Source organism: Frankliniella occidentalis, unplaced genomic scaffold, assembly GCF_000697945.3.
Source record: "Frankliniella occidentalis isolate FOCC.00 unplaced genomic scaffold, Focc_3.1 Scaffold318, whole genome shotgun sequence".
NCBI classification, from domain to species: domain Eukaryota; kingdom Metazoa; phylum Arthropoda; class Insecta; order Thysanoptera; family Thripidae; genus Frankliniella; species Frankliniella occidentalis.
The window spans coordinates 202,389-216,324 of NW_026267443.1; the positions used below are offsets into that span (position 1 = coordinate 202,389).

A 13,936-nucleotide genomic window follows, 5' to 3' on the forward strand; every position below is an offset into this window, starting at 1 on the left:
ATTTTATCCCCCGTCTCGCGTTATTTAGATTGTGTCATGAAATTTTTATCTCTTTCTTTTTTCACTTCTGAGTCGCAAATTTTACCCAAGCCTTCCCTTTAGCCATTTTGAACGACTCATCGCCATTCTACATAAATTCATCAACAGCTGAGCAGGAATGTTGAACGGCATAGTAGCGGTACATTAATGACGACCCCAAGTACGAAGGGACGGACGGGTGGGGTGGGTGGGTGCGCTGTTGCGCGGCCCCGGTGGTGGGGCCCCTGCGAGGAGCGAGGTAGGCCAGCCCGCCGCGCTCCCTGACGGCGCGTGGGGCCTACCCCCCTGCCGCCAGGCGCTCGCTCGCTCCCGCCGCTTCCACCCCGCCACAGTTATTCAAACACCCTGACGTCACGTTTAATCAAATGTGGAACTATGCAATAAAGAAGAAAGTGTTCAACTGGTGTGCACATACAAATGCCAAACACTATGTTGCACACTTTAAAATGTTTGACTGAAAACTTGAATAATGTGAAGTGTTTAACAGTAAGGTGAACACTTGGAAGTGTTCAGGGTTGGCCACGAAGCTGTGGACACTTTTAAGTAAGTGTCCGAATTTACTGTTGAACGCTGTCGAACACTTTGAAATATTAATTTGACAGTATGTCACATTGCTTAGAACAGCGTGTCACATTCGTTAGAACGTGACGCACCCTTGCCGTTCGCTCTGTCATCATATATGGACTTAGAGCATGTCACACTATTTCACACTGTAACGAATGACACTATATTATTCCAACCAATGTGACAACAACCACAGTCTATTTCCCGTCCAGTTTGAGTAAGATGATCAACATACTTCTAACTCAATTTTACTTCGGCCACACGCCTGCCTCGTTCACGCGCGGACCAAGGCGCCGAAGGTCGCACTAATTGTAAGGAAGGTGAGAACACTTATTGCACTCAGTACTCGCCCGCTGCCGAAACAGAGCGTTACCAAACCTGACTCTATTAGACGACTGTAGGTTCAGGAAAAATGGTATATAAAGATGCACGCGGCAACGTTTCGGTGCCGATAGGCAGGAGGGGAAGACCTGAGCGGACATCGACGCCACGCCAAAGTAAGTAGCTTGGGTGGGACTACTTGGATTTTGATACTTAACTCTCGTTTTTCTTTTAGATGTAAGTACAGCGCTTGGTGTTTATTGACAATGGATGTCCATAAAAGAAATTTGCCCTAGTGGCGGCAAATCTGAACAAAAGTTCAGTCATTCGATGAGGCACTGCCCTACCCGTTAATGTGCCTCACGCATGCTTCAGGTACATCTGTGGCCAAGAGGCCAAGTTTTTTTGTTTTTTTCAGATGTCGCCGACACGCGATGAGATCGGTGACTCCTGCGACTTGCAGCCGCCGTACTCCTCGGCCGTCGAGACGCCCTTCCTCCCGGACGACCTCAGGACGCCGGCGGGGTCGTCGGCGCCGTGCAAGGACAAGGACGCCAACGAGGCCTACGAGCTGGCCGAGTACGGCTACGGCAAGAACTACGTCAAGATCCTGAAGGTGCGCCGCGACGGGCTGCGGCACAGCATCCGCGAGTACGAGGTCAACACGCACCTGCAGCTCGACAGCCGCGAAGACTTCCTGCGGGGCGACAACAAGCACGTCATCGCCACCGACTCGCAGAAGAACACGGTCTACGTGCTGGCCAAGAAGTTCGGGGTGAGTCAGCAGCCACCACAGCAGCTGGGACGGTGATCGGGTGATCACCCGTGATAAAATGGACCCGTGCACGCGATATGCACAAAATGCGCACGCGGCGCGCACGCGGCGCGCACGCGTTGTGTCCACAGGATCCATTTTATCACGGGTGCACGCCACATCATCACATCACCCAAAATGCTTGAACCGCTCTTTTCTCTGCCTCCCAGATCCAGTCCCCCGAGGACTTCAGTCTGCTGCTGTGCGGCCACTTCCTGGACATGTACCCTCAGGTCACCGAGGCCTCCGTCCACATCAAGAAGTACCCCTGGACCAGGATGCTGAGCGGGGGCCAGGAACACAACCACGCCTTCATTCTGAGCCCCGTGGCGTATCGGTCGTGCACCGTGAGCCAGCGTAGAAACGGTACGTGTCCGAATATCCACATGTTCGTCGACTGCGTTCTGAAATGCATCATTTTCCGTCTCCCTCGCAGAGGCACCGCGCATCCGCGGCGAGCTCCACGGCCTCCGCGTGCTCAAGACGACGCAGTCCTCCTTCCGCGACTTCGTCCAGGACGAGTACCGCACGCTGCCGGACGCCAACGACCGCATCTTCAGCACGATGGTGACCGCCTCCTGGCTGTACAACACGGGCAGCGCGGACTTCGACAGAGTCTGGTGAGCGGTCTACAGCCAACGCCACTACGCCACTTGTTCAGAATGTTACTGACGCGGTTGACACGTTTGTTGTTAGTGCAGAGGCGTTGCCTTATACCACACCGTTCTGCTTCTGAGCTTGGTAAATGATTAGTGGTTGGTGGTTCTACATTCCTGGAGAATACTACTTGGATACCTCCTGGTACCTCCTACCAGCCCCAGCCCCCAGCTCTGGCACTCTTGCCCCCCCTCCCCCTTTTCTCCTCTCTGGCTGTGGCCAGGTGTCCAAATATCTATAACTGAAGGACCACCACATTAACGAAAGGCTGACTGATTTACTGAGCAGGCATACAGTGAAGGAGTGCATCCTTTACACGTTCGCCGGCGAGCCAAAGGAGGGCAGATTATCCCCGTCAGTGCAGAACACGCTGTACCTGGCCGCCAAGATGAGCCTCGACCGGGTGGACGAGGTAGAGTATATGCTGCTGATGACAGCGGAGGAGTGACCGGGCCGGGAGGGTGGCGAGAGAAGACGTTTTCCTTCGCTGCCTTTCGTGCGCTCGCTTCTCACCGGCTCGTACCCGCTCGTACCCAGACACGTTTTCTCTTTCTCGTTTCTCCCCTCCCTTCAGATCGAGCGCATGGAGGTGCAGATGCCCAACATACACTACAACTCGCTGGACCTGTCCAAGTTCCAGTCCACCATCACGGGCGGCTTCGAGCACTACGAGGTGTACCAGCCGACGGACAAGCCGGCCGGCATCATCCACGCGCAGCTGGAGCGCAGCAACAAAGAGATGGCCTCCCGGCCCAGGCAGGTGTTCTGCAATAAGTTATGAGTGGCACTTTAGCTACTCAGACATGAAAAATTCTATCGATGATTAAACCACGCTCACTGAACGGACGACAAAACCGGACTAAACGAAGTACGGCGACAATGAGTCGGGCCGTCTGTACTACACCATTCACGAGCGCAGCTCAGCGATTGTGCCTCCTCTTAGAGACTCGATCAGAATTTTAACGGCCTTTTGCCACACAAAAAATAAGGCATGAAGGTGAAGTCGACCACGCCCAAACTGTAATACCGAATCGCATCGCACAAGACGAGTAGCGGTGCCATGACGGCCCGGAGTGGGTTGGGGCTCCTGCGGGGTGGGCCTGTATAGGCCAGACCGCCGCGCTCCGTGTCGGAGTGTTGGCCTACCCCGCCGCCGCCAGGCTCCCCCGCGCTTATCGCCGCATGGTTTCTTTTTTATCACGGTTTCCATTGTATCGTGATATTGCACGAAGTATTGTCAATTAGTTCGGATAAACTCAAGTATCTCTTTGCCGTTCACACAAGTACTGCCAGCCCGCCCATACGCAGGCGTCCAGTTTTGGTAGCAGACGTCCACACGCAGATAGTACGCAGTTCAAACTTGATTTCACTGCCAGAAAATTAAATACGCTGCTACATTATTGAGCTCAATTTATTTTCTACAAATGTATTTTACAGTTTAGTTTTTGTAAAACTTGATTACTTGGTTTTTATGTCGCTGATTATTTTTATGTATTCGCTTTGTTAATTCATGGAAAAATACAACATCAGTTCGCCCGCTGCGCTTTCGTGATGCCCAGTACGTCGAAAATTCCATCGCCCACCCCACTCCCGCCCCCTCGAGTGTCTATACCGACTGGAGGAACCTGACAGCCTGCCGATACAGACAGGCGCAGCCCTGCCCCCCGCCGAGCCAGTGACGTGACTCTGGCGTAAAGTGACAGGGGGATGCAGTCAGGGCCGAGGTCGTGGCTGCAGCTGACTTTGACCTCGGCACGGGCCGGCAGGGCGGGAGTGGGATAGGGCAGTGCTGAGCATGTGCTGATCAGCTAATGAGCGTCTATCGGTCAGGGGGTTGGGTTGGTGTGGCGCTGGGAAAGGGTGAAGGGCGAGAAGAGGAATTCTTCTAATTGCAGCAGGCAGAACCTGTCCATCACCTGGCACGCTCCGCCGGAAAGTTTTTTCGCTGTCGTTTAAAAAGAGTAAAAACCCAGTAGAAGCGGCCTACAAGCCCCTAATGAGCGTCCAGAGGCGGACTGACCTGCAGATGAGCATCTGCGTCATGTCGCCGGGGTCCTTCCTGCTCTTCTTGGCCTTGTTGCTGCTGCAGGACGTTCGCCTGCTGAACTGCACGCGCTGGCCGCCGCCGCCGGCCGGGTGGTAGTCCTCGGACTCGCGCTCGTTGAAGTAGGCCGCCATCCGGGCGGCGGGCGCGGGCGCTAGGCCCGGACTGAGGAGCCCCGCGCTGGACTCACAGCTGCTCCGCACTGGCCCGGCCGAGGCGAGGGCGCCTCTTCTGGCGGCCGTCTTGGGCGTGCCTTGGGGCGTGGCGGACCTGGCCCGCGCCCCGCGCGCCCCCAGCGCCCGCCGGCCCCAGGCGCCCCCGAACCTCCCCGCACCGCCCCGATCCGACGCCTCGAGGCCCCCGCCGGCCGACGCCTCGCCGACGCCGCCCTCCCTCTCCCCGACGCCGCCCCCCGCCGACGCGGCGGCCGCGGCGGCCGCCCCCTCGCCGGCGACCTCGAAGCGGGCGTCGGCGATGCGTGCCCTCACCGTGTCCAGCCACTCGTCCACGTCCTCCAGGACGTCCTTGGAGGTGCGCTTCTTGTCCGGGCCCACCAGCAAGTCCAGGGTGGCCCACAGGCTCTCCGCCCTCCGCGCGCCGTCCATGTTGTCGTGTCCTCGACGAGCTCCTCGCTGGCCGCGCCCCTCGTCGCGTTGACCACCCTCGCCACCGTCGCGCGGCTGCTCTGTGCCGCCTTTCGTGCGCCCCTCGGCGGCGCGTCGAATAACCAGACGCAGACTAATACCCTGCCCGCGCGCTTCCGCTCAGGGCTTTCGCGCCCACTCGTTGGGCCATTAGTCTGGCTGTCGGGGCTGACGCGAGGCTGACGCCGGGGCTGTCGGGCCTTTGGCGGACAAGCTGCGCGTGGACGAGACGGATGGGCGTTGCGTGCTCGGCGCGCCGCCGCCGCCGCGGGCGAAACCCGAACACGGGGTCGACCGCCCCTACTTCACCTGGAACGCGATGCTTCAGTACTTCGTGAGGAGGTGCGTGAGCCGCGGACTCATGCCGACACGATACAATCACGGTGACACCGCCACCATGACGTCGTCACAAACAAATCTTCGTCCTCGATGAGAACATCACAAGCACGGTTACCATCACCCTCGTATCGTTCAAATAATGTTGAGCTCCACTGCATCCAATACAGTTTTTTTTTTCTTTTGGATATTTCTCGTCGTGCAGGCAACGACGACGCCGGGCCTCAACAAGTAGACGCTCGCACGGTAGAGGGGGCGGGTGACACGAGACGACAGTTCCCCGCGTGTAGGATTCGAGGTGGAGGGTGTCCTTCCGGAGGACGTGCCCCCTCGTCGCGCAGAGGACGGGCGGCCCACGTACACGAGAGTGTCGCACGGGCGGCGGGGCACGGCGCGGTGTCGGACAACCCCTCGTAAAGTGTCGCGTCGAGTGGCGCGGCGGGCCCACGGGGCGGGCCGGAGGGTCGGCGAGCGAGTGAGGCTCGTGTGTGTGCCCGGCCAGCCCGGCCCACACATCGCGGGGGGGTGGGCTGTCGACACGGGCTGTTTATAGCGCTGTCGATACCTACTACACTCGTCACTCTCGCGTGGGCGATATAGCAAGGTCGAGTCGCTCTCCTCCGCCTCCTGGTACAAGGGCGCCGTCGTCCTCCCTAAACAGCTGTCGGACTGTCGATGATGTCGGGGATGGGCGGATACTCACGAGTAGACGACGCGCGGCCTGGCGTACCACGCGCTCTGGCGCGGGCCGTGGGGCGGCCGCCGCCGCCCGTCCATCTCCAGCTCGTGCATGAAGTTGGCGATCGACTCGAACGAGTGCAGGTGCGACATGATGTCGAGGCACTCGGGACCTGCCATTCCGTTCGGGTTTTAGCTGGCGTGACCTTGTTTCGACCTCGATGCCTTGCCCCCACAGTGTTCCGGAGCGTTCGGAGCACGCGCCGACGCGAGTGGGTTTGCCTACTCACAGGGGCCATGGCGCCTTACTGGCGGAGTGGGTAGGCTAGGCAAACCCGCCCACACTGGCGCTTGCTCCGAAACACGAGGGATGTGGTGTGCGGGTCTGTTCGTGTGACTTTCAAGGGCAGGGTACTACATTAAAATTACCTCAATGTCAATGATGTGGTTTCTTTTAAGATTGTGGAAAGTGTTTCTTATTTATTGGTTTTTCACCTTTTTAGTGGTAAATGGTGGATTCATCTTGAAGCAAGCACGCATGAAAAATAAAATGCTTTCCGACACGTTTCTGTCGTTATTGCGTTTGTATTCAAATTCAACAATGACACCTGTTGCTCCATTTTATACAACCAGAGTTCATGAAACGTTTAGGAAAAGTGCATTAGCGGAAATGTTCGTTCATTACATTTTTAAAGTCTCTGACATAGAAATTCTTCCTTTCTTTTCTGATCGGCTAAAAGAAATGTACGACGACAAGCAACTTTGAGGAGTGAAAATAGTATGATGTGCTGTTGGCAGGACTGCGCTGGATTGCTGTAAACAAGCAGCAGACGACCTCGCTAGCTTTGGAAACAACAAACAGCTGTCAAAATCGTGTATTTTACTCTTTTGATAAAAAATGATTGCAGAAGTTGATGATCCTGATGTTTATCATCAGGACTTCACTACAGCTTCAAGCTGGGAGGAGTTTGTTGACCGTATCGAAAAGATAATTGTTAAGTGGAAGTTGAATGAACCTAAAGTTAGAAATCCTATTAAGAAAGGAGATTTAGAAGGAGAATGGGAGACAAAGACAGAGCATATTAGTTACGAAGGCAAGTTATCGTGAATTTAAAAAAATCGTTTTTGCTGTTCTCAAACTTATAGTACATTTTTGTCGCACCAACAAGGTTATGGTGCACATATAGAGGGTTATGCTGCCCTGTGTGTAACTTTCCTAACAAAAGAAACTTTACATTTTCTCATGATGTCCAATGAGTTCCAGTTTTGAAATAATGTATTCTGCCATTGCTTTTTCCTCATTGAACTGTCATTTATTTTTACAGACTTAATCTTTCTAACTTTTTAATCACACTCAAAGGAAGTTTACTAATATTTCTGCCTAGTTATGTTATGCTTGTTCTTTTCAGGTGAACGAATATTATTACAGTGGTGGAATTTGAAAAACGGTGTCACACCCAGCGCTGAAGACACCGACAGTTCTCTCACACCTCAGGCCTTAGTTGACATGATGTCTGTTGCAGGCGACTTTGTCACGGTTTGGAAATATTTCCCTCACTTTGCTTCATACTACTTGGATATTTGAATTCAAAAATTGTCCGGCTGATGTCATTCTTCTTTCAGGTTTCTAGTTGTCCTAGAGTTGCACAATTGTATGGGGTTCGAGAATTTCTACTTTTAAAAACCAACAAGTCGTCAAAGTTTTCTTCCGAAACCAAGCCCCTTAGCTGTCTAACAATTGCTCTAAATGCCTCTGGCTGGTGAGTTACCTTTTTATCAAGAGAATAAATTACAATAAACAACTGCATTTTATTTCTTTGGTATAATTGAAACATGCTTTTTCCTTTGTTTTCAGTGAAGTTCCAGCCTTTGTACAGCTTCTGGAAGATTGGCAACACTTCTATCTTGGATCCTGCATAGGAAAAGATGTTATTGCTGATTATGAAATGGTTCATCTAGAGAGAACTCCTCAGCATTGCAAATATCTCACAGGTTTGATATCAAAAGGGGCCATTTGAAAACGCCTGTTCTGTTTGATTAAAATTTGTGTCTACCATTTTAGAAAAATATCTAAAAATTTCAGGTTTACTTGATACTTTCAAATCAAAAATTAGCAGAGGACAACAATTACCATCAATTGAATTGGCTGTAAGGCTAACATACTCTCTGAAGATGTTAAATCCATTACAAAGCTATAATGTTGTTACAAATAACAAAAGTGGAATGTTGAATCTCCCCTTTGGATTAGCATCAGATCCTATCAAGTAAGAAATTAATTCTACTATCCTTCTTTGTTAAGAATAGTTTTACCATCTAAAATGCTTTCTGGAAATCTTTATACAGCAAACTGCATTTATTAGCAACATGGCCACAGTTGACAGATCAGATGGTTGTAGACAGTCAAAGTTATTCCGATTTAGAACCCATGCAAGCACACATCTGGTCTTTGGAGATAGAATTGGCTGAGAACCTTAACCCACCTAAGTTGTCCTTGTGTCTTTCATCGCTTTGTAAAATGGCAATGGAGCCCCATACCCCCTGTAAGTTTATGACTGAATCTATTGTCTCATGGATTCCATGCTACTGATTTTAATGTATCTGTACCTTGATGTTTAGTTACAGTGGAATTTTCAAAGAAGTTTGTCCAGTCTCTTGATGCCTTAACAGAGTCCAGGGTGCCTACCATTTCAAAAGTGTTTGGCCGTGTCTTAACTGGAAACACTACTTCTGGTGCTGGTAATAAGAAGAAACAAGGTGCTATTCCTAGTTCAAGATTACAAGAATATTTATATTTTCTTTTTCCGGATGCTGATCCTAACTCAGTACGTATATGATGATTTACATTCTTTAGCTACTAATTCTTCTCAGAAATAACAGGTATGTTTTTCATTCAGGCAGAGCCTTATGAATCATATGATGCTCAAGACTCCTCCAAATCTACTCAAAGCTCACAACATGTAAGTCTCATATGAAGGTTTATTTTTATGTTGGAAAATTACTTTCAATCTCCCACTACCTCAATCGCCTCTTTAATCCTAAACCATTTTTAAAACTCTACTTCTTATGTTTTAGCCAAAAATTCTGGATGGTGTCAAATCTGCCCCCCCAGAAAGCCTTGTTTGGAGACTTGCTTTGCTGCTCCCATTAATTTATGCAAAAGACGGTGTTGCTGCTGCGGCTTCCATGTGGTTTGAGTTTACAGAAGAAATGTGCTACCGGTGGGAGCAAGCAATTCCTGTACCAGGGTGAGTAAGAAAAGTAACTTCTATCTTTATTGCAGCCTAAAGGGCAATGGAAGTAGATTTCAGGGAGTAAGAACAAAAATTCTTTACTTTATAAATTTATTACAAACATTTATCTCAGACTAAGAGATGGAATTTCATTACAAAAAGATCATAGGTATATAAATACTGGCTCTACAGATTCAAAAAAAGGCAAGTGCAAAATCAACAGTGTCATGAGTTTCTTGTATCTGAGACACACAAGCATTTGAAACATTCTATGTGTTCAAGAACAGTTCATAAAGCACTACCATGAACTTTTTCTTTGTTTTAAAATATTCTAGTGAATGTTATCTGTAGTTTTTCATTGGCAGTACAAGACCTTAGATTAAACTACTTATATTACAATACATTACAACAAAAATTCACACTTTATTTACAAACACTATAATGTTACAGACTTAAAACATGATTGTTTAACAAATTTAAATTTATTACATTTCCTTAACAAATGATCTTTAAAACAAGTGTGCACCAATGCTACTGATGCGAACAGAATACTTAAATAAACATAGAATCAATACACTTTCCTTCATACGTATTACTATATATTACTATATAATAATATATACAGAGAGTACCACAGACTGTCATTTAGAAATTAGAGACACAAATTGGATTTTGATAAATGATGTGCCGTCCTAGTTCAGGGTTGTCTGTTACAAGTTCAAGTCAGTCCGATAGTTTTCTTCCCCCCTATTCTAACTACTGCACGTGCTGGTAAAGTGTCCTTAGGATTTAGTTAAGTAAACAAAGTAAACAATAAGTACTCAAATTCAATTGTCATCATCACGTTGTGTTGGATGTCATGTCATGGTATTTTTAGCAATTTAAAATTCTATCAATAGCTTCTTATGCTCTAATAATTTTATTTGCAAATATCATCTATCAGAATATTTACACATAATTTAATTTGACTAACAATATTGCACTTCTGCTTAGCACACATCTATTAACACAGCTTTAAGCCCTGTTCATAAACTTCAGGAGCTTATTGCAGAGAATAAGTCGTAAAATTCAATTGAAATATTTATCAGTGAGTTACTCACGGTAACATGTATCAGTGGGGTCATCTTATCTCTTGATGTGCTTGCCTTAAAGAAAAACCCTTTAATGATTTCTGCTACCAGACTCAAACAGTGAATATAAGAGTTAATAATAGGTATGTATATAGAGTCATTATCAGAAAGTAACGAATTAATTAGATGTTAAAAATAGATTTTACAACCCTCTAGCGCTACTGTTTTCTTTTATTTTGAAAAAGAGCAATTTATTCTTCTTAATATTTTTATATATGTGTATGTAATGGTTTGGTTAGAGCTAGGTGGGCGGCTAAACCCAAGATTAGCTGGCTAAACCTAGGGTCGACCAGGTAAATTAGGTTTCCTAGGTATAGCCACTTTTGTGCTGACTGTTTCAAGGTCCAGAAGGTTCAGGAAGTTAGGCTTTGCTAACACATTAGTGTAACATCTAAATGCAACAGATTTGAGAGAGTGAACACTGCTGTTGTTTATTTTTATTGGTTTTCTTTAATTTGTTTCTCTGTTTGTTTGTTTTTGTTTTTAAATTTTGGTGAGATTAGGAGCAGTATGTTCATTTGTTCCAGATGATGTGCTCAAGGGACATTTGGAATTGCTCTTGTTGATTTGTCAGATGCATCATTAAATGCATCTGACAACACATCTTGTGGGAAAAACGAACAGAAATCTAAGAACGAAACAGATTTTAAAAGAATTGCACTGCTGAATCCCTCAGTTACGGTGCATTTCTAGGTTTAAGTGAAGTGTAAGCTCCACCTATCTCACTTAGAAAAATGTAGCAGTGAAAGTGGCTACAGCTGAGATCACTAAATTAGCCCGGTCAACCCTTGGTTTAGCCAGCTAATTCTAGGTTCAGCCACCTACCTAGCTCTAGCCATAAACCATGACATACGTACGTATATATCTATATAATGAAAAAGTAAAGTGTCATTTTTCGAATTGATTTGATAAAAAAAATAATAATGAAAGAAGGCCTTTGCCTTGAGCAGTTCTTTGGTATCATTCTTATAGTCCCCCTCTTATAGTTTTGCTGTCATGACTCGTTTTTATTCTCAGACTTTAATGCTAATGATCTGCAGAAATATATTATTCAGTCAGATTCCCGCACACCAGGGGTGCTTAGGAGCCTGCAGTTGAACCATTTCCTATCAGAACCATGGCACATATTGGCTCTGCTGTCCGTAAACCTAATTGAAACGTGCATGGCCCATGTTACCCCAATGCTCAAACCATGAAATGCAGAAATTTTAGCTTGGTTTCAAAACGTGATCTATCTAACATCATTAATTGGGCATCAAATGCAGGGTGCCGGCACACAGCTATGAGCTGAGATGGGATTTAATCCAAAACTCGCTCTTTCCTCTCTGATCATATGTGAACATATGCACTCTTATGTACCCAAACCACACACAGACAGAGCCACCATCCATTTCCCCTTACTTTATTCCCAATGTGCAACTTTTTAAATATTTTTCTCTGTTTGGTTTCTTTAAGAGTCAAAGGTAAAATGCAATAATTTCAAGTACCTCCTGTATCAGTGAATTTGACGGTAACTCCACGACCCAACAGCTGTTCTATTTCCCTGTGTGATGTCTTTGACACGATTTAACCAACCATTGTCGCTTTCTTCACCACTGCTGGGTGGTTGTGTGTGGTTTTGCTGCTGCGTGCCGGCGGTTACATGCTATAGAGGCACCAACCCAGTCCTAGTTGTTGGATTACGTGCCATGTAGATGTCCATGTCATGGTCTGTCCAGTTATCCGATGTGTCGCAGTAATTATTGAGAGTATGCGTTGAGCCTGCAGCACTGTACCGACTGCCAGGCCTGGTCATGCTGGGGGCGTGACTGTGGGCCAGAGACTGGTTGGTGGTGGACTCACGAGTGCGGGAGCGCGGTCGTTGTCTCCTTGATGAAGCCACAGAAGGTTGGTGGTGAGTTGCATGGCTAGCAGGGTAACTCACCCTAGACATACGGTCAGAAACAGCCAGTGACTGTCGAGAGTGACGTAGTTCTGAAACAGTGAGAGGATACCATTAGTTTATTGCGGTTGAGAGAAGTCATATACCAATAATTATTTCTTAACTTTCAATTGGTTACGATAAGTTGGCCCAAAGCCTTAGAAGCACACTAATCTATCTTGTTAGTGTATCTTTTGCATATACTAAATCTATGAATATTTTACACATTCAAAAATAATTGTGCAACATACTAAACACAAAACAAGCAAGAGTAAGCTAGCATGCAGTGAGCAGTTAAGGTCAAGCACCTTGCGGAGAGTTTACGAGACCAGGGGCGAAGGAGTTGCCGGACAGGTAGCGACCAGAGTGATTGGAGAAGCTGTGCTGCGATTGGCCGTCTGCGATGGAGCGTGTCTTAGGCTTGCTCGGGAAGTGAGAAGCGTGGGTTCGAACATCGTCGGCAGCACATCCAGCATTTATTGAGCCTGTGGAATAGGTAGCTTAAATTTTTGACCCGGAAAGCAGTGCTACCTTCCAGCCAAACAAAAACATTTTTGGGGGGTTAAATACACAACCACAACACTGAGTTTCCTTTCATTTTTTGTTAGACTACAAATGTGCACAGTTAAAATTGTTATTGACACTACCACGAGAAATAACTCAACACTGATTGGTGCAAACCTCTAAAACTAAATTTGACGACCTTTCTTCTGGAAGTGCCATTGCTTGTCAATACCTGGCAAATAGTGCGGCAATACTGCAATTGATATTAAAAAATAAGCTAATCTACTCCCAGTATTTAGTAATTATCAGTACACCCCCAGAGTGATGGTGCTGTCTACGGTCTACCTCGTGCTAGGTGCAGACCTTCCCCCCGCGCAGCGCACTCAGTGGCAAGGCCGGGTTGTGCGAGTGCGAGGAAGATGAAGCGAGGAGTTCTCGGGTGAGTGAGAGAGCAAAGTAGGACCTCCCTCTCACCCGAGCCCGACCCACTCCTTGTTCCCCGCCTCGTTCCCCGAACTCGCGCACGACGACGTGCCCGCGTACTACTCACCCTGTCGCTCCACGTGGTACATCCTGGGGGCGCGGCCCATGCTGCGGTTGCTGTAGACGGACACCTGGTCCCAGTCCTTGTGGTTGGTGAAGGCGCTCAGCGTGGCGAGCGAGGACAGCGGGCCGGCGGGCGAGGGCGTGGGCCCGCAGCAGCCGACGGGCAGGCCGAGGCCGCCGCCGAGCCCCAGCCCGCCGACGCTGCCGCCCGCGGGGATGCCGTTCTTGGAGCCGTGCTGCTGCAGCGTGTGCAGCTTGCGCGTGCGCCGCCGGCTCGCCGCCACGAACACGATCACGGCGATGACGACCGTGCCGCAGATGGCGGCCGACGCGGCGATGGTGATCTTGTCCATGTTGCTGCTGGGCGAGGTGACGGTGCGCACCTCGCGGCACTGGCTGTACGGCACCATCTCGGGGGTCACGTTCACCTCCTCGAGCGAGATGACGCACACCACGATGCACTCCTGCGGGGGACAAAATGTTAATGAGGTGAGCTAATTCCCCCCCC

General features: G+C 48.8%; 3 protein-coding genes across 5 annotated transcripts in view; 2 read left to right on the forward strand and 1 right to left on the reverse strand.

Annotated features, from left to right (window-relative positions):
* Positions 1 to 1,290: 1,290 nt before the first annotated feature.
* Positions 1,291 to 3,215, forward strand: LOC113214317 (uricase-like). The gene is made up of 6 exons (XM_052273971.1): positions 1,291 to 1,299; positions 1,343 to 1,699; positions 1,909 to 2,104; positions 2,175 to 2,358; positions 2,684 to 2,807; positions 2,970 to 3,215. The coding sequence occupies exons 1-6, from the start codon at positions 1,291 to 1,293 to the stop codon at positions 3,174 to 3,176; spliced, it is 1,077 nt and encodes a 358-aa protein (XP_052129931.1). The 3' UTR covers positions 3,177 to 3,215.
* A 3,685-nt stretch (positions 3,216 to 6,900) lies between these two features.
* The window catches only part of LOC113214301 (rab3 GTPase-activating protein catalytic subunit), a 123,197-nt gene continuing 116,161 nt past the window's right edge, over positions 6,901 to 13,936 (forward strand). Inside the window, exons 1-9 of the mRNA XM_026433616.2 lie at positions 6,901 to 7,191; positions 7,507 to 7,634; positions 7,721 to 7,857; positions 7,953 to 8,089; positions 8,181 to 8,361; positions 8,441 to 8,637; positions 8,714 to 8,919; positions 8,992 to 9,054; positions 9,170 to 9,342. Of these exons, the coding sequence (XP_026289401.1) occupies positions 6,996 to 7,191; positions 7,507 to 7,634; positions 7,721 to 7,857; positions 7,953 to 8,089; positions 8,181 to 8,361; positions 8,441 to 8,637; positions 8,714 to 8,919; positions 8,992 to 9,054; positions 9,170 to 9,342 (1,418 nt within the window). The 5' untranslated portion in view covers positions 6,901 to 6,995. The remainder of the gene's footprint in view (positions 7,192 to 7,506; positions 7,635 to 7,720; positions 7,858 to 7,952; positions 8,090 to 8,180; positions 8,362 to 8,440; positions 8,638 to 8,713; positions 8,920 to 8,991; positions 9,055 to 9,169; positions 9,343 to 13,936) is intronic.
* LOC113214299 (uncharacterized) overlaps positions 9,422 to 13,936 on the reverse strand; it is a 104,625-nt gene continuing 100,110 nt past the window's right edge. Inside the window, exons 6-8 of one of the 3 annotated variants that reach the window (XM_026433613.2) lie at positions 13,433 to 13,892; positions 12,687 to 12,863; positions 9,422 to 12,431 (exon numbers count right to left, since the gene is read on the reverse strand). In XM_026433613.2, the coding sequence (XP_026289398.2) occupies positions 12,103 to 12,431; positions 12,687 to 12,863; positions 13,433 to 13,892 (966 nt within the window). In that variant the 3' untranslated portion in view covers positions 9,422 to 12,102. Of the gene's footprint in view, positions 12,432 to 12,686; positions 12,864 to 13,059; positions 13,136 to 13,432; positions 13,893 to 13,936 lie in introns of all 3 variants that reach the window. The other 2 variants (XM_026433615.2, XM_026433614.2) reach the window with 2 other exon arrangements.

What these genes read in the sequence shown, in the direction of transcription:
- LOC113214317 (XM_052273971.1), top strand. An exon ending in GCGGACTTCGACAGAGTCTG is followed by an intron (nt 2,359 to 2,683) that starts GTGAGCGGTCTA and finishes TTTACTGAGCAG; the next exon opens with GCATACAGTGAAGGAGTGCA. An exon ending in GCCTCGACCGGGTGGACGAG is followed by an intron (nt 2,808 to 2,969) that starts GTAGAGTATATG and finishes CCCTCCCTTCAG; the next exon opens with ATCGAGCGCATGGAGGTGCA.